Source organism: Artemia sp. Qi Xiang Cuo, chromosome 1, assembly GCF_049724085.1.
Source record: "Artemia sp. Qi Xiang Cuo chromosome 1, ASM4972408v1, whole genome shotgun sequence".
NCBI classification, from domain to species: domain Eukaryota; kingdom Metazoa; phylum Arthropoda; class Branchiopoda; order Anostraca; family Artemiidae; genus Artemia; species Artemia sp. Qi Xiang Cuo.
The window spans coordinates 48380244-48405666 of NC_142794.1; the positions used below are offsets into that span (position 1 = coordinate 48380244).

The window sequence follows — 25423 nt, forward strand, 5'->3', positions numbered from 1 at the left end:
TGTGTGTGTGTTAGTTTTTGTGTGTGTGTGTAAGTTTTTGTGTGTGTTTGTGTAAGTTTTTGTGTGTATTTAAGTTTTTGTGTGTGTGTGTAAGTTTTTGTTTGTGTGTATGTAAGTTTTTGTGTGTGTGTAAGTTTTTCTGTGTGTGTGTGTTTGTAAGTTTGTGTGTGTGTGTGTGTAAGTTTTTGTGTGTGTGTATTAGTTTTTTTGTGTGTGTAAGTTTTTTTGTGTGTGTAATTTTTTCTTTGTGTGTTTAATTTTTTTTGTGTTTTTTTAAGTTTTTTTGTGTTTTTTTAATCTTGTTTGTGTTTATGAATGTTTGGTCTTGTTAGTTTTTGTGTGTGTGTGTAAGTTTTTATGTGTGTGTATTTTAGTTTTGGTGGGTAAGTTTTTTTGTGCGTTTGTAAGTTTTTGTGTGTGTGTGTAAGTTTTTGTGTGTGTGTGTGTGTAAGTTTTTGTGTGTGTGTGTATAGTTTGTGTGTGTGTAAGTTTTTGTGTGTGTGTGTATTGTGTAGTGAATGTGCTAGTTTTTGTGTGTGTGTGTAAGTTTTTGTGTGTGTGTATGCGTGTTTGCTGATTTTAGTTTTTGTTTGTGGGTTTAAGCTTTTTTGTTGGTGTTTGTGTTTTTGTGTGTAAGTATTTTTGTGGTTTTTTTAGTTTTTGTGTGTGTCAGTTTTTTTGTGTGTGTGTAAGGTTTTGTGTGTCTATAAATTTTTGTGTATGTGTAGATTTGTTGTTTGTCGATAGTTTTTGTGTGAGCTTAAGTATTTGTTATTGTGTAAGATTTTTTTGTAGTGTAAGTTTTTTTGTGTGTGTAATTTTTTTTTTGTGTGTTTGTAAGTTTTTGAGTGTGTGTAAGTTTTGTGTGTGTGTGTGTGTCTGTGTGTGTGTTTGTGTCTGTGTCTGTGTCATGTGTCATGTGTCGTGTCATGTGTCTTGTGTCTGTGTCATTTGTCTGTGTCATGTGTCTGTGTGTGTCTAAATTTTTGTGTGTGTGTGTAAGATTTTGTGTGTGTGAGTGTGTTTTCACAGAAACATCCATCAAAGTGAGAAAAATCCTGTTTTTTCATTCTCAGTGAGAAAAACCATAAAAACATACATAAATTGAACAACACTCATAACCATCCATGAAACATCCATCAAAGTGAGAAAAATCCTGTTCTTTCATTCTCAGTGTGAAAAACCATAAAAACATACATTAATTTAACAACACTCATAACCATCCGTGTAACATCCATCAAAGTGAGAATATTCCGTTTTTTTCATTATCAGTGTTGAAAAAAATTAAAACATGCATTAATTTAACAAATCGCATAACCATCCGTTTACCATCCATCAAAGGGAGAAAATTCATTTTTTTTCATTATCAGTGTGGAAAACAATAAAATCATACATAAATTGACCAACACTCATAACCATCCATGAAACATCCATCAAAGGCGAGAAAAATCCTGCTTTTTCATTCTCAGTGAGAAAAACCATAAAAACATACATAAATTGACCAACACTCATAACCATCCATGAAGCATCCATCAAAGTGAGAAAAATCCTGTTTTTCAAGTGAGAAAAATCCTGTTTTTTTCATTCTCAGGGATAAAAACCATAAATTATGTACTGTCAACGTTAAACTAAATTGTAGATGGCAGCAGGGGTGACTTGTGGGACCTCCTGATAGGTCCCTACTAATATAGCTTCACTACAAACAAGAGTTTGGATACTGTCCCGTTCCCTAGTTGTAAAAGTCTAAAGAGCCTGCTATGTCATTGGTGCTTCACTGAAAACGAATTATATTGCAAATATTTTCTTATCCAGTTATTGCAGCATTGAAATTGAAAATAAAATTACAGTGAAATAAAATCTTGAACTGATGATCTTTCAACAATTAATAGTATTATATATCAAACATTCAGTTTGATTTTATTTTTACTTTTCAAGGTTGTTCAAGACACATATAGTTTTTGGTAAAGCGCCAATCGCGCAGCAGGTTTTAGAATTTTACAGCAAAAAAAGGAGGCAAAACCCAAACTCTTCTTTGTAGAGATTTTTGTTCATTTCAAGCTGGATTTGCATGTTCAATTTAAGGTTCACTCGTTTTAAGATTTATCTACTCATTTATATTAGTAACTATTGTTTGTTTATTAGCTATGATTGTTTATTTAATTTCTGTTCGTTTTGGGTCTCATTTATGCCTCAATAGCAAAATATATGTTTGTTAGTTTTAAGCTTGATTTGCATATCCAACTTAAGCTTTACTCGTTTTGAGATTTATTTACTCATTTATATTAGTACTTGATGTATGTGTTTTTGCTATAATTTTTGTTTAATTTCTGTTCGTTTTGGGTTTCATTTTATTCTTTAATAGTAATTTCTGGTTGTTTTGAGTTTGATTTATTGTAAGTTTCTGTTTCTTCTGATCCCATGTTTAATATGGGCTTTACTTTTCTTTAGGAAACTTCTTTTTCGGAAAGTTTTTAAAATTAAATACTAGAAAATTAGGGAATTTCTTATTTATGGAATGATGGCATTGATAATCGCAATTTACCTACAGATTTAGAAAGTTAGGAAGGATTTTTTTTAGAGGGTCAAGAAATTCAGCATTGGCAGGAGCTGCTTGACAATTCTACGACATTCAAACATTATAATGTGGCTAAATCTAGTTTTGGAGAGGAAGTTTTTTTTTAGATTTAAATTACCGTTTAAGATTTTTTGTCGATGGATACAACTAAGGGTAAATTGCCTTCCAAATCCAAAGCAGGCAAAAAGTATTTGATAGAAAGAGTGTGATTCGTAAAGAATATATCCTTGTCCCCTAAAGAAGGAATAGGATGTGGACCTTTTTCTACCGGTGTTCCCGGTGATTTTTGATTTCAAGGGAAAATACATAGACGGGATTGATTTGATGCTTCCTGATATTCTTTAGAGTAGAAACCCAACAACAATAACTCGAGTTGGTTTGTATAGTTATATTCTTTGGAAGAAGAAAAAGTTTATGGGATTAATTTATTTTGTTTCTAGATAAAGCATTTTTCACTTGGTAATTAGTTTTTTTAGTTTTTTCCTTGTTTTTAGGCATTTTTTTGTGTATATGGTCTATTGATCGTTGAAATGGACTTATCTGTCTAAGTGTGTACCCAGGTCCAATCTCATAAAGGTGTTGTATCAGAGGATCATTCTAAGAGAATAGGGTGTAAAAAATTCAGGAAATAGGCTCTTAGGTCCGAATTTCTATGGGTAGGGCGCGGTTAGGACTAATGGTGACAATGTGTCTCATAACCTATGTGTATGTAGTATGTGTGTATTCCAAGTAAGTTGATTGTTACCCAAAACAACCACTGCCAATGTTTTTAGTCGATAGTATTTAGAATTCTTTAATGCCTTTCTTTTCTCTTCTTCAGAGGCATTGTATTCTATACTCGACGAGAAAAATATCTCAGCACGTGCAGGAATCATAACCTTTGGTGGTGTTATTGGTGTTTTGAATGCTCGAAAGAGTGGTATCTTAAAGAAGTTAACCTATGGAACTATTGGAGCCTCTGGTAAGAAGAATAAATACATGATACTATCCTAGCTAAATAACACTGATTTACTAGATCCAAATTTTAAATTCAGATTCTAAGAACAAAGTGAAGTAAAAAATATTCCGAAGGTAAAATCATCTGTTAGTCTATTGGAGTATTATTACAGCTTTGAATTGAGAGCCACCCAGATCATATCAGAGCCTGTATAAATTCAAAAATGCATTGTTAAAAAGATGGTATATTTAAATTCGATTCTCAACTCCTTGGCAGAACAATTCTTTCTATCCACCTTCCGCACTAAAGTGTCTAGATTCACTTAAAACTTGACAAAAAGGAACTTACAGCCAATGGGACTTTGATCAAGAAATTTTAAATAAAAAAGAAACTCAAACGGTTGCTCCCGCACCATTTTGGTCTGTGGAGCTAGCATAAATGTTGTTCCATCGCTGCAGGTTTCCCATTCACAGTTAATATACTATCCGCTCTTCTTAAGTTTGAATTCATTCACTGCTTTTCATGATTTTCTATTTCATAAACTACTATCCGTTTTTTAATTTGTTTATTTTTGTATTTACTAATAGTTGTAACGTAGTGTAATCATTTTTATTAATAATAGCATTCAATGTTAAGTAATACTAAAAATGTGTTATTAGCAGTGGTGGTATGAGTACCTGAAAGATAATTTTGGAATTCTATATTGTAATATTAGTCTCAGATTTGTAATCAATAGTATCTTATTTCCATAAATTTCAATTTTAGCGAGAGTCAAACACTAGATGTGGAATGATTTGGAAATAAACTCTGATAAGGTGGGAATTTTTTCCTTTTAAAATAATTCACAAACCTTATTTTGCTATTTTGTAAAACCATTAAAGCATTATATTCTCACCTGTTGGTGTTGGGCACGATTATACCTCTCACGTTCAAGTTCAAGTTCTTTATTAATCAATAAAAATTTTTTTAACAAAACTACAAAACAAAACGTTTTATTTAACGTTTTATCCACGATCTCAACATATATAAAGTACAAGATAGGACAAGGTATATAACCCAACACAAAACAACAAATACAAGGCACAAATTCTCACAAAGGCTTCATGGCATGTAAAGAAGGGGGAAGATACACATACTACGTATTTAGACGTTAAATAATAAACAGTATACAAAGGAAGAGAGAGAGAGAGGGAGGGAAAGGTTTAAGTTGTTTTTAAGAATATTCTGATCATTTATCAGAAAGCAGACCGACTCCAATAAACAAAAAATCACATGGAAACCATTGAGGGGGCAGCTGATACTAAGGGGGGTGGTGGATGGCTCATTCAGTCGCAATTAAAAGCTGCGATGCCCTTTTTCAGGGCCGAGGGTGATTGGGCAACCTTCCACCTAATATTGCTATATAGAAGTCCAAAATCAAATCCGGCTAAGTTCATATTCCACAAGTTGGGTTTTTGTTTTCACCTGAGCTGGTGTTTCATGATTTTTTAGGTCATTAATGTCAAATCTGGAGCTATCGCTGCAATAGCAGAAGATTGTAAGCACATATTTCACAAATGGTGTTTTATTTCTACCTAAGTTGCTATTTAAAAATTTATGAGTTTGCCGGTTAAAAATCCGAGGTTAATATTCCAATACCGAAACCTAAATAAAATATTGTACTTTACGTAAATATACCACAATTTTTTTTTCACCACGTAAGGGTTTTTGTGCTTGCTCATTAGTCGCTTGAGATCAATATTACGGTATGAGAAGTTCATATTGCGCTGCGTATTCGACGAAATTGTGGATATGTTGCACCTTGTCAGAGACAAATCGTGCAGTGACTTTGCATCTCAATTGGACCCTCCCCCTACCTTCACAGATAAAACACCTTCACACGTATCCTATTTGACTCATGATTATTCAGGGAATGTGTAGTGAATGGTCCTATGGCTAGTATTTCTATATAGACGTCGAAATTTAAAATAAGTTGAGCCTGAACTCGACCTGTGGTGAACATTTTACATCTTATTGAAATCCCAACCTTACGCAGATTTTCTATATGTAAGATTGGAGGTTCCAAAATGGGCCGCTCGGATTCATACCTCTCCAAAAACCCTTCGTCCCCCCTACCTTTTTTATATTGCCATGTCGACCTCTTGATTTATTCCTCGATTCGTGATCATTCAGGAACTATTTAGGGAATTGCTCAAAATTGTTTAATCTTAAGCATTAAAAATAACTGGATTATCGTTGCCTGAACAACGTGAAGTGCTACAGTAACCTTTTGTTGGCCTTGTCTACCAAAGAACTGCCGAAGCAAACTTAGATTTTGCTTTTTTGACATGAATAACGATGTAATTGTCAATTTCTTGGAACTTCTAAAATAGCCACTTCTTCAAAAGGTTTTTTAACATGTTCATTGAGAACTGTCTCAAAATACCCTGTTTCAGCTCAAAAACATCTCTATTTTCTGGCATACAATGAATTTTTGACTTTTAAAATGCACTATTTATTGAAGATAATAGTTTGTTACCTTGCCCCAGAACATGAAATCTAATCTGACGCAGTATGTTATTTAAAAACAGAGCGTGTGCAAGATACTGTTTATTAATTCGCGTTAAAGTACATATCCTGCTATTCGCGCGGTTGATGTATTTCATGGTAAGGATGCTTCGGTTTTGTGTCTATGACCGAGATCGCAATGAAGAAAACACTAATAGCTGTTAAACTATGTCTTTTTGTTGCATCATAGTTTATTGTCGTTGCGTAACTCCTTGTGTGAACATAAGTTAAAGTTTTTTTTATCCTTAAATGTCCCTTAACATGTAGCCTCTCGTGTTGAACATGAATGATTTTTGATTACAAGTTACTCTCTGTTATAGTGACGGAAAAATAATTCTTATTATCATCATGCAAATGAAAAATCAATAATTTGGGCTTAGTACAAATATGTAATCCCTAGCAAACTAGTGTATCGGCTACTCCTCGTAAGGCTGCCTTAAAATTTTCTGAATACACAAGTATGAAAACTTTTCATTATGCTCCAGAGAAAATCACTATTGGTTACTTGACTGCAAGGTATTTTATTCTTGGATATTTTAGTTAGTTATAGTTTTATTTTGGTTGTTCTAATATAATATGGTTAGTGCAATACGACCCAACATTGAGTCACTTCGGACTTACTATTAGTGCAACTCTAAGTTGATTGTGCATTTGGAATTTTTCGGTTCATAGTTTCAGTTTTTCATTCAGTGTCACTCAGACTTTGCTTTGATAGGCGGCGGGATATCTCGCCATTAGGACATAAGTGAGGCCGTGGAAGCACTATTTTGTTACTTTAATTTAGTTTTTGTGCAACCAGTTAATGATAGTAAAGGATGTGAATACGGAAAGTAAGAATCATCAAGCTCCAATGCTGAAAACGGAAAAAAAAATTATGTTGTAGACAGTACTGTATCTTAATACTTTGGATATTTTTGACACAAAACGACTTTTCTTCATTTAAAAAAGTTCTAATCCATAAAAAATGCCCTTATTGTAAATATTCAACAGGAAATATCTCCCCCTCCCCTCAAGCAAAGAAAAAGTAATGCGGTTGTAAAAGACTTGCTTGTTCAAACGGAGGTTTCCACTCGGAAGCTGGAATATGGTGCAATTAAACAGAAGCTTGAAGAAACAACCTCATATAGTCTTCTCTAAAATAGACTATAAAACTGTACTCCAGGTCTTACACAGTAGGCTTTGTCTTAAGAACCAGCCAAGGCCGTCTTTTTCGGTCCCGTTTAAGAATTGCATTTAGCTTTGCAAAATTTCTGTCAATCTGTTGGGAGATCCATACTTTGTGTGAAAACCACTGAGGTAAGACCCAAACCACTTTCTTGCATGTAAACTGAAATTAGCAGCATAAAAAAAAAAAAAAAAACAGGACAAAACCAAAATGTTGCTCCTGCAATACAATAAACTTTGAGCTATGGGTAAACTCAGTCACTTGTTTTTAATTACTCTATATTGATGAATAGACAACTCACTTCGTGTGTTTTTTCTAGCTGTTGCTGCTTTACTTTATCCTAAAGAAGCGTACAATATGGTATCAAAAGAAAGTATTCGACTTAAGAAGTTATCAGTGATTGCTTATAATTTTGCACTTGGAGGTATGATTGTTTTTTCTATATCACTGTCTCTATTTTCGTACACCTTTCTGTCTCTGTGTAAAAATATTGAATAATAAAAGCCCCCAAAAATAATTGATTCCAACTCTGCATTGGAAATTCGAATGATAGAAAGGTTTCTTATGCAGCCAATTTGTCACTTTCTGTTTTATTTATCAGCTATCTTTTGTTTTTAATTTCCCAACAAAAAATAGATGAAAAGAATAGCTTGAAAGTAATCACTGAAATAGTATGAAATAGTATAAATACGAATACTAAAAAAAAATAATACTAAAAAATAAAATAAGTGTCTGAAAAACATCAATGAAAATAAAAGAAACATTGGTTTTCCGATTATATTTGAAGAACTCTAGTTATTGGAGAGCCAAATTGAATAGTAAGTTTTCTTCTTTTATTCTGTTATAGGCAGTGCAGTATCGAAGAAGGGGAACTAGGTATTGAATATTCTTCTAATTTCCTATTAATGATCACTTAAATATTATGCCACAAAACGCATTTCTTTATTTCATAGAAACTAATCTGTCAAAGAAATGCACTATTTGGAACTTATTCCATTGGAAGTAAAGAATGAATTCAGTTTAATTTGTATATTTAGTTGATTTTGTTATAAATCTGTATCATATATACTTCTAATGTATTTGAAAAGAAGGAAAATGTTTATGCATTTTTTACTCTTCATGAAATTAGGGATCATCCATTAAAATATTGTTACATCCGGTGCCTTTTTTAAGGCCACCATTTACGAAATTTTATATTCCGCCTCTTGATGCCCAAGTGATATTTTTGATTATTTAATTTTTGTCTCAATATATGAAAATATCTTTTAACATTTGTATACTTTCATAACCGTTTAGGTGCTCTGTATTGTGGCAGACTTAAAATTAACACTCAGATACATAAACTTTTGCTTTAATTATTTTATTTTATTTTTTAGCGAAGCCAAAGGAGAAGAAAGAACCAGTAGATAAACCTTTGAAAAGCTTTGAACAGGTAATACATGATTCAGACGATACTATGTACTGGGGTTTTCGCCTGAAGCACTATGAGGTAGGTATCCTTACGACAAGGGATACCAGCAACAGCAACAACACAATAGCAAAAAAGGGATATATAATGCTTAGTATATAAGGGTGACTCTACAAAAGTCTTAGGCTAAATTTGAACGGGATAATAGCTATTTTAGGAAGTAATCTTCTAGAAGAGGAATAACTCCTGCCATTTACCCGTGTCTTAGCCATTTAAACATTTGCCTCTCAAATACTTGGACTATCTGTCTTGGCTTTTATCTGTCTACAATTAGCCATGTCTTGATGCAACCTATGCCTACTATAACCTACTGCAAAATACTTGATAACTTTAATTCTTCTAAGTTAGTTAATCTTCTTCTTATTGTTTGGATTATGGAGACGCGTTTGCATAATCTTATATCAGGAATCAAATTCTGGGCCCTGCAGTGGGTTGCCACAGCTGGGTACGAACTCCGGATTTTGTATACACAGCAGAGATCAATCCCTTTCTGCTATTAAATACAAAAAACAAGTTTTTTAAACTGAAAGTAAGGAGCGACATTAAAACTTAAAACGAACAGAAACTATTCCATTTGTGGAAGGGGCTTTCCCCTCCTCAACGCCTCGCTCTTTACGCTAAAGTTTTTTATTGTTTTAAAAAATAAAGTTTTGAGACAGAGTCAAACTTTAGCGTAAAGAGCGAGGGGTTGAGGAGGGGACAGCCCCTTCCAAATACGGAATAATTTCTGTTCGTTTTAAGTTTTAATGTCGCTCCTTACTTTCAGTTTAAAAAACTTGGTTTTTTTTATTTAATTTGTGAACGTTTTTTAATTAATGCAGGTTTTGATTTTGGCTCACCGTGCATGAATAATTAAAATGAAATTTGCATATTAATTTTACTATTGTTTGGTTAAATGGCTTTCTCGAAACTTGTTGAATTTTATTTACGAACGTTTTTATTAGTAATAAATATACGTAACTTACGAATTAACTTACGTAACGAACTTCTATATTCATATATTTTTAATACGTATATTAGGGGATTTGCCCCCTATTCAATACCTTGCTCTTTAAGCTAAAGTTCGAATTTTGTTCCAATTCTTTAAAAATGACACCTTAATCACACAGGCCGTTAATTAGAATAGATAGCTCTTTTGAAAGCACTAAAAAAAACTATAGCGTAAAGAGCGAGGTATTGCCTTGGGGGAGAACCCCCTCATATACGTAATAATTTCTGTTCATTTTAAGTTCTAATGTTGCTTCTTACTTTCAGTTGAAAAAACTTGTTTTTTTAAATTTAATTTCTGATCGTATTTTAAATAATGCTTGGAAATCCGGCGCCCCATACATAGAAATGTCCCTTCCTCAAAACAAACATCCTCCACCGAAATTTTTTCCCGTTTACCCCCAGATTTCAGCCCCCCCCCCCCCCTACCTGAAAAAAAATCTTACAGAAAATGTCTGTATACGTACCCATAACCAATACAATATGTAAGCAATGGGCAAAGTTCGTAAATTGCAGCCCTTCCCCTGTGCACTGCGGGGGATTAAGTCATCGTAAAAGACATATTTATTAGATTTTCGACTATGCTGAACAAACTGGCTATCTCAAAATTTTGATCGGGTGACTTTGGAAAAAAAATGAGCGTGGGAGGGGGCCTAGTTGCCCTCCATTTTTTTGGTCACTTAAAAAGGGCACTAGAACTTTTAATTTCCGTTCCAATGAGCCCTCCCACAATATTCTAGGACCACTGGGTCAATACGATCACCCCTGGGAAAAAACAAACAAATAAACACGCACCCGTGATCTTTCTTCTGGCAAAAAATGCAAAATTCCAGATTTTTGTAGATAGGAGCTTGAAACCTCTACAGTAGGGTTCTCTGGTACACTGAATATGATGGTGTGATTTTCATTAAGTTTCTATAACTTTTAGGGGGTCTTTCCCCCTTTTCTCGAAAATCAGCCAAATTTTCTCAGGCGCTTAACTTTTGATGGGTAAGATTATACTTGATGAAATTTATATATTTGAAATCAGCATAAAAATTTGATTCTTTTGATGTATCTATTGGTATCAAAACTCCGTTTTTTAGAGTTTCAGTTACTATTGAGCCGGGTTGCTCCTTACTTACAATTTGTTACCACGAACTGTTTGACTACAGGATCGTTTGTAATCTCATTAATAAATCTAATTTGGTCTATGTTAATAAAACCAAGTTTGGAACAGTCAGCAAATTTAAATATTTTTTGTTCTACGCACGCACACATTATAATTTTACAGATACATGTAGTGATATGTATCATATATAATACATATATTATTCTTCAAAGCTGTCAGAAAATAGAGGCACACACGTAGGAATGTTTTTCGCGGGGGGGGGGGGGGAATAATAAAAAATTGATTTGTGAATTTGAATAAGAATTGTCTCAAAATAAAAAAAGAAATATGATTTTGGGAGAGAAAGTGATATGGGTCCTAAACTAAAAGGTCTGACGAAGGGTGATCTGGGTCCTGAACTAAAAGGTCCGACTGACGGAGATACTAGTAACTCAGATGAATTTTAATTACAGTTACAGGAGCAAATAGACAGGGTACCAGGTAGAAATATGATGTTTTTTACTAGGAGATTTTAACGCCCAGGTAGGTAGAAATAGGGATAGATGGTATCTTAGCCTAGGCAAATTTGGTGTAGGAAAAGAAAACAGTAACGGCTACAGGCTTTTGCAATTTTGGAGGCATAGCAATCTAGTTATAATCAATACGGTGTTTGGTCATAAACATTATGGTCATAAGCCCATAATTTAACATGGTATTCACGTGATGGTAAGACAGCAAACCTTATTGATTATTTTATAGTAAACCGAGGACTGGCAGGATCAATAAAAGATACTAGGGTATATAGGAGTGCTTTTATTGATGTTAAGAGTTAAGATCACCATCTAGTAGTGTCTAGGGTTAATTTAAAGCTGAAATTGCGGAAGGGTAACTACCACCCGGGAAGTTATGATGTTGGTAGACTCCAGGATGAGAATTTGAGAGAAACTTTCCAGAAACAGTTGAATACTAAACTTGAGAGTTTTGAAATTTGACAATGCGGAAGATGGTTGGAATAATTTTAGAAAAACAATTTGTGAAGCTGCTGATGGTGTCTTAGGGAAGAAAGTTAGGACTGCAGCTAGGAATATTTGTAAAAAAGCTTTACGTTTAATAGAGACGAGAAGGGACTTGTACAAGAATTATCTGAGTGATAGATCATATGAAAACAAAAGGGATGTGAAGAAAGTGGAGAAAAAATTAAAATATTAACTAAGGAGGTATGAGGGGGAGGCCATGGATAAGATTGCCGGGGATCTGAAAGATGCTGCTAGACGGCATTATAGTAAAACATTGTGCTGGCATGTTAATAAATTTAGAGGGAGTAGTCAATCAGGACCTGTCCCAGTTAAAGATAGAAGCGGGGCCACAATTAGTGATGAAGAGAAAGTTAAAGAGAGATGGGCAGAACATTTTGAGAATGTGCTAAACCGACATAGAGATACAGGAACAGATACAGAGGAAAATGAAAAAGTTTGTGGTACCTTGGATGTGAAGGAATATTTCTTTTATGAGGAAGAATTATCGATAGTACGACAGTACTAAAATAAGGCTCCAGGGGCTGATAGTGTGGTAAATGAGTTACTTAAATATGGTGGCTCTGAGGTTAGAAATAAGCTACTGAAGATTATGAATATGATTTGAAAAAAAGGGAAGTAGCTAACAATTTTAGGAAAACCATAATTAAACCACTGTATAAGAAAGGTGATAAGAGTGAGTGTGGTATTTATTGAGGCATTAGTCTGATTTCTGTAGGTAGCAAATTACTTAGTAATATGATACTTTTAAGACTGAGAGATGCTGTAGCCCCCCCCCCCCCCCCTAATGTGCAAATATATAGCCCAAATTATATATTTCCCATATATTCTGTCATTTCTCTTTGTCTTGTCCCACGCTAAGCTGAAAGAAACTAACGAAAAAACCCGGTTCTATAATGCGTCAATGAATGAACAACTTGAGTGGTTGATGCTATATTATACAAGTACCAATTAAAGAATATATAAAAACTGGGAAAAGAGGACCTCAATGAAGAAAAAAAAATGGTGGTTGTATAGAATCGCGAGGCCCCATCCGTCACAGCTACTGCTGTACCAAGAGATTAGAGCTATTGCTGCATCAGGAATATTGTAGCTACTGTATCAACCGTGATAGGCTTTCTCCGTACGTGCTAGTATGACATTCATCCTCTAGCTAACTATAACATTCAACACATTGTTTTGAATATTTTAAGAATACAGCATATAATAAAGTTAATTGTGTTTTTAGCAAATTCATGGGAACTAAAACATTGTTGTTTTGCTTTTATTCTTCCAAACTGAATTTACCTTAAATTTTAGGATGCCAAGCCTGAAATTCTCTTAGAAGTAACCAAGCCAATTATTCTCACCGAAGAAATTAAAGCTACTGTTGCACCAACGGATGTTCCAAGGGAAACTGAAAATAAGGCACTTATAACCGATACAAAATCAACCGAAAAATCTGGAAACAGGGATGAAGATGTCAGTGAGGAAGATCAGCTAACATTAGCAGATGTCTTGGAAGAGAACATATCCCCTAATGTTGCAAGTAAAGACAAGGTCTTGGAAGTAACGCAGCTCCCGAAGATTACTGTTGAAGGCGATTTAGGTCAAGGCTTACCAGAAGACCAAGAACTGTACACTACAAGACAATAAACTTTGACTTATGGTTTTAACTTTAAATTTCATCCATTGTTTTTGGCGAGGAGCTTTTGTATCCCTCTAGATTTAAATATACACGCTATACCTGGAGTTAGGAGTATGGGACTTATGTACGCATCTGACTTTTTTTTTTGGTTTCCACGATCTTAAGTGTGTATCTTCTAGTTGTAATTGAAGAAATTACAATAGAATTATTGCTTGTATTAGGATCAAATCTGCAACATTTTAACTGGTCAACCCGACTCTTCTTTCTCATTCCTCTATTTGTTCTATCTCTGTGTATTTCTATGCACTTTCATTGCTTGGCAATTAATTTTAAAGAACTGCAAGCTGGGAGCTCATGTCATTGTTCTTGGCCATTCAATAAACTAACGAATGGTAAAAAAAAAAAAAGAAAAAAAAGAAAAAAAAAAAAAAAAAAAAAAAGATGAAATTAGCACCTTTAAATTATTAAGCCATTCAGTTATTGAAAGATTGCTTCTTTTCAGTTAACTTGACAATTGGAATTCCTTAGACAAGTTTTACCATTAACTTTTGTGGATTAAGTTATGACCGTTATAATTTAAAATTTTAAATATGTTGCCATCATCGAAACTCTTTTTTTTCCAAATAAACCTTCGTGGAAATCAGATTTATTTAATGAATAATTTTGCATCTATTCAAAATTTTGAATCTGTTTCCCTCATCGAAGCTCCTTCTTTCCAAATTAACTTTCGTGGAATTCAGACTTATTTAATGAATAATTTACAATAATTTAAAATTGAGAATCTGCTGCCATTATCGAAGCTCCTGATTTCCATATTTTGCTTCGTTGACTGATTCAATAAAGAAAATCAGGAAAACTGAATGTCGAAAGAAGACTATAAGTATTTTCTTGCTGTAAATATTTTACTATTATGGAAAACGAAATAAATAGTTGGCGAGAATGCGGATTTTTCCATTGATGTTTTTAGATTCCTAAATTTAGCATTAAATAGACAATTTTAATATCATAATTCACACATTATACTAAAGAAAAAGAGACTTAGTTACTGGCAAAATGACTAGAAACAAATAATTTTTATATAAACGATCTTGAAACACTTCAAATTTTACCGGCGCGGCGCTTACGGCGCGCTGTGCGGTTTTATGCATTTGCACACATTTTAGTTTAAATTTGAGATTATGCAGCCAAATATGGCTTGATATTGAGAGTAAGCTGTTAAAACTGCATCCTCCATTGAAAATGGCGGGACTTTCTCCTTCGACTCTCCATCTTTCATGTTCTGCTGTTCATATGTCGATGTCGATGTTCTGTAGACTTTTCCATCAATTTCACGGCGATCACGAGCTCTTCTGTTTTGGAACCAAACTTTGACCTAAAGTGTGTATTTATTAGTATTTTTCTAGATACGTTGGGCTATGGCTGAAAAGTCATAGAAAGCTTATGCAATATCTTCGGAAAAATGCAATACTATTTAATTCAATAAAATTACTTTGAGAACCTTGTATATTAAATCAACAAGTAAATTTGGAAATACCCTTTAACCAAAATGATAAACTTAGTGTTTCTTAAACAAGTTCTCTTTTTTTCTGGATAATAGATATTTGCAGTTACTTCCATATTTTCAGTTTGTCGTCTCCATGTGTATGAGCCTCTGAAGTGTAATGGAAAATAGTTTATAAAGTGTGGCGCGTTGTTTAAAAATGGATTCTCCTATCATGAAGTTACGTTTCTTTTCTATCTCTTTTTTTCTGTATAGGCTACATGTCAGATTTTTTTATATTTCTTGAAATTTACGACTTTAGAAAGAATTGCTTAGCTAAACAAAAACATGATAGGCTCGGCAAACGAATATGGCAAAAGGAGTCTTTCAACTGCATGGCTTAGAAACTGATTTTCATTTCCAGTGGACTTTACTCAGTTCCACATCAATACCAAGCTTTTAAAATTTGTTTAAGTTTCAAATATCTGAGAAAAATACACAAATAAAAAGCAGCTTCTCGAAGATGAATTATTCAAGACTTTACCTACTTTAATACTATACACTACATAAGCAACTATGCATTGAAGTTGTCAACATGGCTCTATAGATCCCATCTAATGTTTTTTGTTTATTTTGTGCGGGGGAAGGGGCTATTTGGTAGATCGTTTGACATTTGATTTACATTAAAAATGGTGTAGGGACCAAAAGGAAATACACGCGTCTGTCCGTTTTCTCTTTCTAGAACATATTTAACTTGATTTGTTACAAATCAATACAGCACAAAACAAAGGATCAGGAACCAGGTCATCACGGAAATTACGTATAGATGACGCCCTTTTTTATTTTTTTTGCATATTTACATATTCAAAGTAATACGGTCTTTTGATATATAATTGCTACCAAATCAAATACTTTGTAGCGAACTTGCTACTGCCTATTGAGTAGTAGTATGATCATGGTTGCCGTAGCAGATGTAATCTTGTAAAAATAAACTCCGGAACATCGTAAAACAAAACTAGCAATTTGACCCTCTTTGGGCCAAAGTTAACGTTTTTTGGCACAAAATCTCACAAAACGTCACTTTGTTATGTCACGATCTTCTTTGTTGCTTTAATAGTGCGCTAGATATAACGATTTCCTTTAAAATGACGCCCTTAACATTCTACAACCAGTGATTCAATACGATCGCCCGTGGGATAAAAAAAGGAAAAAAAAAAGAATAAAATAAAGGGAGACGCATCAGTGGGTCCCATGCGAATTTTCTTTTCCTTGTTGTTCAACTTGGGGAATTTTAAACCTACCGAATAGGGTTTTCGACCATGGCGATTCCAATGGTGTACTGTTTATTCCGATCCGACGTCCATTTTTTTTAGGGGTTTCAGGCTCTTTCGAAATTTACAAAGTTTTGTTTTCGCAACAAAACTTTGCCATTAAGATTAACCGAAATAGAAGTTGTCCTTCCTTAATTTACTTTCTTCACTAGACAGTTTCTTTTTTTCAAAACACATTTTTCAACTTTCCATCCCTATTGACCTTGGATTGCTCTTTACAAGGCTACAGCTGTTGCTGCAGCTATGATTAAAAAGTATCGTGAGGATACACCAATAAGAAAACTTAGTAAATTCGTGCCTACAACTAGCTTTGGAATTCTCACTCCCCCACTTCGTAAGTAAGTCAAAGAATCATAAAAGCTCTAATATCAGACATAATCTTGGGCTGAACATTAAAATATTCTAAAAAAAAAAAAATCATAGATCAACTTTTCAACGGAAGCGTTTTATACAATTTTTGACAGGAACAGACTTCATGCGCACGAAACATTATTAAGTTTTGACGGGCCTTCTCTGTGTTTTAAACAAGGATCAACATTTTTACTTTTGGTCTATATCACTGCCATTGACACAATTGAAAAAACTCATGTTTTTGTATATAATTAATTACATGCAAGGTTACACTTGTCCAATATTTGAAGAGTATCAAGATCCGTGAGGATCCAAGAAAAATTGCATCCCTTAAAAACGTTTTAGAGGAAGGGGGGGGGGGAGTCTGCAATACAAAAATGAATGATTTTCAGTTCACAGTTTCAAGGAGACACTCCCCAAAATAAAGGAAGGTCAGGGAGTAGACTCTTTCTTCCACCATGTTGATCTGAAAGACCTCTCATGAAAGAAATTCGGGCCTAAATATCCTTTTAATAGGCTTCAGGCACCTCCCTCATAAACAAATATCAACTGACGTCCATCCTATGAGTTATTGGGTTTTCACCCAAAGTGTGCATATGAGAATGAAGCGTCAAGAAAAAGAAAGCAGTTGTGAAACTGGCATATATTTGTCGATAGTAACTGCTAATTTTACATTGACTACATATCAAACAGTTCGTGGTAACTGTATATAAGATGCAACCTTGGCTAACAGTAAATGGAACTCTAAAAAAAAAGAAGGGTTGAAAACAACATACACATAAAAAAAGCGTTTTATGCTGATTCCATATATGTAAAAATTCATCATGTGCAAAATTGCTCATCAAGAGCTATAAGTCTGGGAAAATGTGCATGATTTTTGAAAAAAGGGAAAACTATCCCAAAAGTTGCAAGTATTCTTGCTGAAATATTAACCATAAAATTCAGCACATCAGCAAACCCTAACATAGAGGTTTTGAGCTCCCATCTACAAAAATGTGGAGTTTTGTATTTTGTTTTTCAATAAGGAAAGTCCCGGATAGAGGTTTGTTTGTTTGTTTTTTTGCAGGGGGTGACCTTATCGAACTAACAGTCCTATAGAATCGGGCCCATTGGAATGGAATTTAAAATTTATTTTGCTCGAGCGTTCACCGTCCCATATATGGTTTGAAAACCACATAAAACGTCGTGAATACCGAAAAATCTTGATATATTTTTGTTTTCTTTGAACAAAAATCCGCAATGACTAAGTTGCCAATCCTAGTAATAACGACAAAATATTAAACCTCAACGATTGTTTCCATACCCTGGATTCAGTTATCCTGAGAACTTTTGCTAATTCAGATACTTCTCTGCTGGTAAGATAAGATGTTTTCTTGTACTGATCTTCCAAAGCTGCAATCTCTGTGTTATTAAATGGAACTCTTGCACTTCTATTTATCTTCTTCTTGGACCCACCCTCCTTTTTGGAACCTAAAACAAATTTCAACTTTAATATTTTATTCTGGCAGAAGCAGATACTGAAGAATTAATATTGACATGCAAGGCGCAAAAAAAAAGACAAATGGGGGTAATAAAGTGTAGTCGAAAAATGAAAGTGTTAGCCAATCAATGTAAGGGTTTGGGGCAATAAAAGTTTTGTGGTTGTCAAGGATTCGGCAGTATCCTTAATTCTGTATTTTGAGGGGATAATGTAAGGTTCAAATATGAATGAAGTACGCATTTTATGCAACTTTAGCGAAATAGTACGCATTTTATGCAACTTTCTACGGTAGAAGAAGGGGGAAAACCACATGAATATAGCGTTATGAGTTTGATCAGAATAGTGCTGGGTTTTGCATTTGTGCTCTGCTCAGTGATCTTATTGACATAAAAGAAACTTTGCAATTGTCAAACTACCTGAGCTTTATCAATGGATGCTTTGGAGCTGGATCATTAAAAAAGATATAATAATTTTCCTCAATAAGGATGAGATTTTAAATGTACATTATCTCCAATAAAGGCACAGTAGAAAGATAAAATTGGAGGAGGGAGAAGAGTTAAACATATCCATTAAACACTGATTTAGTCCATACCCTCTGCAAAAAACAAGCTCTACTGTGCAGCATGGGCGTCCGCAAAAGGGTGGGGGGGGGGGTCATGGCCCCTCTCTTGGAAAGTAGATCGGAGTAGAAAAAAGTCATGGAAGCATAATAACGAATTAAAAAAGAAAATAACAAAGAAGAATAGAAATATCAAGATGAAGAAAGCAAACGGGACTGTAGCAATTGAACGAAAAGACACAGAAACGACGCAGATATTTTGATTGTATAAGACAAGCCGTCTTCAACGCTAAGAAACAAAGATAAAATTAAATAGAATATAAAATTAAGAAATGAAAAAACAGTATCTATATATACAACTGTTGCTACTGTGATTGGTACCTCAAAAGCTGAATAGAGTTGCTTCAACGAGAACACTGAAGCGACTGGATAAAATGAAATGAATAAGAAATCAATTATTTAGTTGCGAAATAATCTTCTTGCTTGCTTCTACTGCTGCAATTCTCCTAGGTCTTGTATTTAGACTAGTCCCATGGTGATCTTGTAAAACATTATTGCCCTCATAAGCTTTTGGTTCATTTTTAAGAAGAATGTTATAAATCACATCAATATTTAAATTACCTTTATCTCTGTTCATTGAAAGATTAGCAAGAATATGTTTTTTATTTCAATTGTTTTCCTGGCCCGCTGCGTCAAGCCTCTATCGTTAGAAATGGCTGTGGCATCGTCAAACTGTACATAATGATCAGGGTGGTAGAAAATGGGTTCGAGCAAAGCAGAAACAAGTTTCAAGAGGCTTACTAATTTTAAAGCTTTACCTATTTAGTTACGATGCTCAATAAATCGTTCAACAAATTGTCGGTGGGTTCGGCCAATGTGAAACTTTCCGCAAGAACAAGGAATACTATACACACCACTACCCAAGTTGCTATGAGTCACATCCTTCCCAGAATTTAGGAAACTGCTTAATGATCTGATTGACTTAAAGCATGTATCAATGTTACATTTGCGTTAAAATCGCTTAAGTTTTTCACCTAGACAAGGTACATAAGGTAAAGAAATATAACTTTTTGTCAAATTCAATTCGGAAGACTGTGAAACTACAGCTATTGGGTAATTATGTTTGATGTGTCTATTTTATATTATTTCGTTTATTAATTTAATCGGATAACCATTGCAAAATATAATGACCATTTGACAAGATTGTATACATGACAGGTCTGTACCTATCTGAATGCTGACAAAACATATTTTACCTTTATTTGGGATTTTTGATCTCTTTTTCATTTGCTTTAGTTTCTGAAAATACAATTCCTGTTTTTTCTGTAGACTATTGTGCCATATCAAGGGTTTTTCCTAAATTCAAGAAGTAGATTTACAAATCTTTAAAACCTTATAAATTGGGATTGAGCAAAGGTATGAGGCACAAAACACTTTTCTGTGCCTCATTTGAGTAAAAGATTTATTTTGCAAGGTTTCAATTTCACAACATTTAGATTGGTGGAGATCATCAAAGGGCAGTGCTCTCTAGAGGGGGAAGCTCTTCGGAGGTCTTCCGGAGCTCTTCGTTAGTATTTCCTCTTCTATTCATAGTAAAATATATCTAGATCTATTCATCTAGTCATCCAGAAAACATGTGAACTCTAATAAAAATGCATGTAGGTATTTGCTTCAAACTAAGTATACGATTCGGAATACTCCTTAAAAAAAAATAATTATGTGTTTGTTATTTTTGTATTTGATAGGTACAGATTGGTAATTTGAATTCTCTGGGTTTCAAGCTGTAGTTGATATTATTATTTTTTTAAATTTTGAGGTTTTTAGAGAGGTGAAGGGGCATTTTGAGCTCACCAAGGATTCTACAAGGAGGGAGGAGGCAAGTGTTATCAGAAACTTTGTTTATTGACGTTTAAATTGAAATATTGGGTGTTATGTTTACATTTTATATATTAGACAGTTATTAGGCAACGAACTATAAGTAAGGAGTGATTCGTGCTTATAGCAATAAGAACCTTAAAGAAAAGTTTTGATAGCATTTTTTTACAGTGAACAAATTGACATTTTCTGGTAATTCTAAAGATATAAAATTTCGTTTCCGTGGAGAATTCAAGTGTTGAATTTCCACTTGTTTTCAACATTTCATTAGTAGGCCTAAATGTTTGAAGAAAAATAGATGCCATTCCACTGATTTAAACTGGGAATTCAGACACCCATCTATGCCGCCTAGATAAAAAAAAACACTTAATTATTTGCCTTCTTTTATAAACAGTTTTTTGAATATCTATGTTTCTTAAAGATTACTCCGACCTTTGGAAGAGTATTTCGAATCATATACTTAGTTTTAAGTACATTCTTATACGAACCTTTGTTGAAGTTCAGGTATTTCTAAAGAGTTTGGCCTTTATTTTAATGCTTTAGGATGAACAGAGGCGGTGATATATCATATAACGCAGACCTCTTTTTAGATGAAAATAGGCAGGAAAGTGGCCACTATTTGCTAGTCGAAATCCAAAATGTAAATTAACAATATCTTCGTACTTCTCATGCATATACTTTCTATTATACAAATCCCTATTATTATTTCTATTATACAAATCCCCTTCTATAATATATATATATATATATATATATATATATATATATATATATATATATATATATATATATATATATATATATATATATATATATATATATATATATATATATATATATATATTATATATAGCTTAAAATTAGGTAAATAGCTAGTGATTCAACTCTCCATAAGAAAACACTAAAATTCTGGGAACTACTCTAAAATATTCTACGATTCTTACTTATATCAATCCTGGAAGTACGTGACTTTAATTGATCCCCCCTAATGGACAAATATATAGCCCAAATTATATATAATTGTTACCGTGAATGCCCGAAATCAAACAGTTCGTGGTAACGAATTGTAAGTAAGGAGCGATCCGGCTCAATAGCAACCGCAACACTAAGAAAAGGAATTTTGATACCAACAGCCGAATCAAAAGAATTAGATTTTTTTGCTGACTTCAAATATATAAGTTTCATTAGGTTTAGTCTTACCCATCAAAAGCTACGCGCCTAAGAAAATTTGCCTTATTTTCGAAAAAAAAGGAAAACACCCCCTAAAAGTCATAGAACCTGAATGAAGTCACACCATCAGATTCAGCGTATCAGAAAACCCTACTGTAGAGGTTTCAAGCTCCTGTCTGCAAAAATGTGGAATTTTGTATTGTTTTGCCAGAAGAAAGATCACGGATGTGTGTTGATTTGCGTTTTTCTTCCCAGGGGTGATCATATCCATCCAGTAGTCCTAGAATATCGTGAGAGGGCTCATTTGAACGGAAATTAAAAGTTCTAGTGCCCTTTTTAAGGGACCAAAAAATTAGAGGGCAACTTCGCCCCCTCCCACGCTCATTTTTCCCCAAAGTCACCTGATAAAAATTTTGAGATAGCAGTTTTATTCAGCATGGTCGAAAAATATAATAACTATGTCTTTGAGGATGACTCAATCCCCCACAGTCCTCGGGGAAAGGGCTGCAAGCTATGAGTTTTGCCCAATGTTTACATTTAGTATTGGTTATTGGGAAGTATACAGACGTTTTCAGGGGGAATTTTTTCTGGTATTGAGGGGAGGTGGATCGGGAGTTACGTGGGAGGATTTTTTCATGGAGGAAGTTTTCATGGGGAAAAGTTTCCCAGCATTTTATAAAAAGAAACGATAAGAAATTAAATAAAAAAAAAACAATTTTTCAACTGAAAAACTTTTTAACTGAAAACTTTTCAACATGAAAACTTAAAACGAACAGAAACTATTACGTATGTTATTGGGTTCGCCCCCTAGTCAATTCCTTGCTCTTTACACTAAGGTTTTTTTTAGTACTTTCATAAGAGCTATTTATTCTAATTAACGGCCTTTGTGATTAAGGGGTCATTCTTGAAAATAATAAAAAAATACGAATGTAGAAGTTCGTTACTTGAGTTAATTCGTAAGTTAGGTATATTTATTACTAATAAAAACGTTCGTAAATAAAATTAAACAACTTTCGAGAAACCCATTTAGCTAAAAAAGTAAAATTAATATGCAAACTTCATTTTCATTATTCATGTACGGTGAGCCAAAATCAAAACCTGTATTAATTTAAAAACGTTCAGAAATAAAAAAAAACAAGTTTTTTAACTGAAAGTAAGGAGCGACATTAAAAATTAAAACAAACAGAAATTCTTCCGTATAAGAAAGGGGCTGTCCCCTCCTCAAAGCCTCGCTCTTTACTCTAAAGTTTTTTATTGTTTTAGAAAATAGAGTTGTGAGAAAGTGTCAAACTTAAGCTTAAAGAGCGAGGCGTTGAGGAGGGGCGAGCCCCTTTCATTTACGGAATAATTTCTGTTGGTTTTAAGTTTTAATGTCGCTCCTTACTTTCTGTTAAAAAAACTTTTTTTTTATTTAATCTGGTCAATGTTGAAATTCATCGGTGAATGTCCGAAATTCCTTCTTTTTTACTTGGATTCAATTATCTTTGCGAGTCAGCTTTTTCAGTCTTACGAAAGCTATAATGGTAAAGGTATTTTCGGGCTATTTACCTCGTTTCGGGCTATATACATATATATATATATATATATATATATATATATATATATATATATATATATATATATATATATATATATATATATATATATATATATATATATATATATATATATATATATATATATAATGACGTAAATAGCTAGTGATTCAACTCTCCATAAGGAAACACTATAAAATTCTTGAAACTACTCAAAATATTATACGATTCTTACTTATATAAATCTTGGAAGTATGTGGCAATAATTCACCCCCCCCCTAATGGAAAAATATATAGCCCAAATATATATAATTGTTACGGTGAATGTCCAAAATCTGGTCATTGTCGAAATTCATCGGTGAATGTCCAAAATTTCTTTTTTTTTCTACTTGGATTCAATTTGCTTTGCTAGTCAGTTTTTTCAGTCTTACGCAAGCTATGATGGTTAAAGTTAGTTTAAGTTAATTTAGGTTAGGTTAGCTTAGTTCAAATTTTGTTATAAATATCAGAAATGGGTTAAAAACCTAACTTAACCTAGCCCAACCTAACCTAATCTATCTTAGCCTAACCTTTATCATCAGCTGAAAATTTTGACTGGCAATACTGAGTAAATCCAAGGAAAAAAAAAGTGTTTTGGACATTCACCGGTGAATTTTGACATTCATGAATTTCGGACATTCACGGTAACATTCTCTTTGTATTCTCAATAGCGCGACTCATTTTCTTCAGCCCCTTGTTTGCCGATAAATTATTACGTAGACAAGAGTCCCGCTCTTGAAAATACAAGAGTCAATGCCATGTGTAAGGGGGGATACCGGGTTTTTCCGACTCGTAAAAAAAATAACGAAAATTCATATATACAAATTGCTGATGCGCTTTTACAAGTTTTTTTTTGTACCCCTCCCCCCTCCCGAACGAAATCCTGGTTAAGCCCTCTTAAAGATTACATACAATTTGGCATATATCTTTGTACATTTAGGGAACATGTGAGGTTAAAGTAAAGTGATGCGCTGTAAGGAACGATATAAGTAAGTATTTTAGAATGTTTTAAAGTTATTTCACAAATCTGGTAGTGTTTTCTCCAGTGATGGATCACGGGGAGGGGGAACCCCGCCTTCCCCCAAAGATTTTTCTGGCGCCCTTATTCCTTGCTTTTTTTCCTTTTTTACTCTTTTTTTTAGAATAAATCGTCATTTATTGGCACCTTTGTCATATTGGATCTCCCCAAGATTTTACTCTAGATTCACCCCTGATTCATTGCGGAGAGTTAAACAAGAATGTATCAACCTGAAAAGAAATAACTGTTTGCTCTGACCGGATGGCTAAAAGTAGCTAAGCTTTACGCGACCAAAGAATTTTCCGTTCTGATTTATGGATTACCCCTCTTGCTTAAAAAATGTTAGCTGAGATGAAAAGAAGGAAACTTCAGTGGCTCAAATGATTGAAAAAGAAGAAAAAAACCTTTGCTTACGCGGTAGTTTTGGTGGGTTGTATCTAGTACAGCTTAACCAGTTATATGGATTATATATCACTGTTTCTTTTAAAGATCTTTCACTCTTTTTAAGGATGGTATCAACGCTAAAATCCGTTAATCTTCCTTGACGTTTCTGCATCCTCTCGCTTCTGCCCTTTAACTGCTTCCTCTGTAGCTCCAGCTCAACTATAGATTCATATATCCATTTTCTAGCTTGATCAAACGTGGCTAATTACTTTGACACATGGTTAATTGACTCGGGGAACGTCGCTCGAAGGGGGCTTTCTGTCCACGCGTAGCAGAGTATTCAATCTGGGTGATTATGGGTAAATATGGTAACTTGATAGGTCCTATTATCCAGCCGTATATTCTTGTTAGCAGGATTAAGTTTCTCTCTGATAGTATTCTATTTCATAAACCTGTCAGTATTGTTCTTTTTATTCTTAACAAATAAATAGAGCGTATAATCCGGCAACCAATATAATATCTATAATGAAAAGGATTTTACTTCATTCTTATGGCGTCTTTTGTTTTAACTTTGCTTACAGCGAGCAAAATCGAGATTTAGTGCATAAATAAGCTAGAACACAAATAAAGCCCATAGTCCCTCTGCCATCCTTCCCTCTCTCTGGCTGAAAGGTAGGCATTTTGTACCCTGTTTGAAGCCTAATCACTCAAGTGTTTTTGACTTCTATTATTCGAGGCATAAAGATGACCAGGGGTTCACTCAAATATCCT

At 33.8% G+C, this 25423-nt stretch overlaps 2 protein-coding genes across 3 annotated transcripts in view; one reads left to right on the forward strand and one right to left on the reverse strand.

The window, feature by feature from the left end:
- The window catches only part of Mic26-27 (MICOS complex subunit 26/27), a 44696-nt gene extending 31162 nt beyond the window's left edge, over positions 1-13534 (forward strand). Inside the window, exons 3-6 of one of the 2 annotated variants that reach the window (XM_089095287.1) lie at positions 3396-3536; positions 7544-7648; positions 8601-8713; positions 13103-13534. In XM_089095287.1, the coding sequence (XP_088951413.1) occupies positions 3396-3536; positions 7544-7648; positions 8601-8713; positions 13103-13438 (695 nt within the window). In that variant the 3' untranslated portion in view covers positions 13439-13534. The remainder of the gene's footprint in view (positions 1-3395; positions 3537-7543; positions 7649-8600; positions 8714-13102) is intronic. The other variant, XM_089095296.1, reaches the window with a different exon arrangement.
- A 1011-nt stretch (positions 13535-14545) lies between these two features.
- Positions 14546-24824, reverse strand: LOC148956413 (homeobox protein MSX-1-like). Its single transcript, XM_089095307.1, has 3 exons — positions 24683-24824; positions 17896-18062; positions 14546-14802 (listed from the first exon to the last, which is right to left on the reverse strand). Exons 1-3 carry the CDS (start codon positions 24822-24824, stop codon positions 14590-14592), a joined length of 522 nt encoding a protein of 173 aa, XP_088951433.1. The 3' UTR covers positions 14546-14589.
- Between the last annotated feature and the right edge of the window lie 599 nt (positions 24825-25423).

Excerpts from the sequence above, each read along its gene's own strand:
- LOC148956413 (XM_089095307.1), bottom strand. The coding sequence starts at position 24,824 with ATGCAGAAACGTCAAGGAAGATTAACGGATTTTAGCGTTGATACCATC. Across the intron at positions 18,063-24,682 it reads CAACCCACCAAAACTACCGC|GTTCCAAAAAGGAGGGTGGG; the intron begins GTAAGCAAAGGT and ends AATTTGTTTTAG. Across the intron at positions 14,803-17,895 it reads TCAGGATAACTGAATCCAGG|GTCAAAGTTTGGTTCCAAAA; the intron begins GTATGGAAACAA and ends TACACACTTTAG.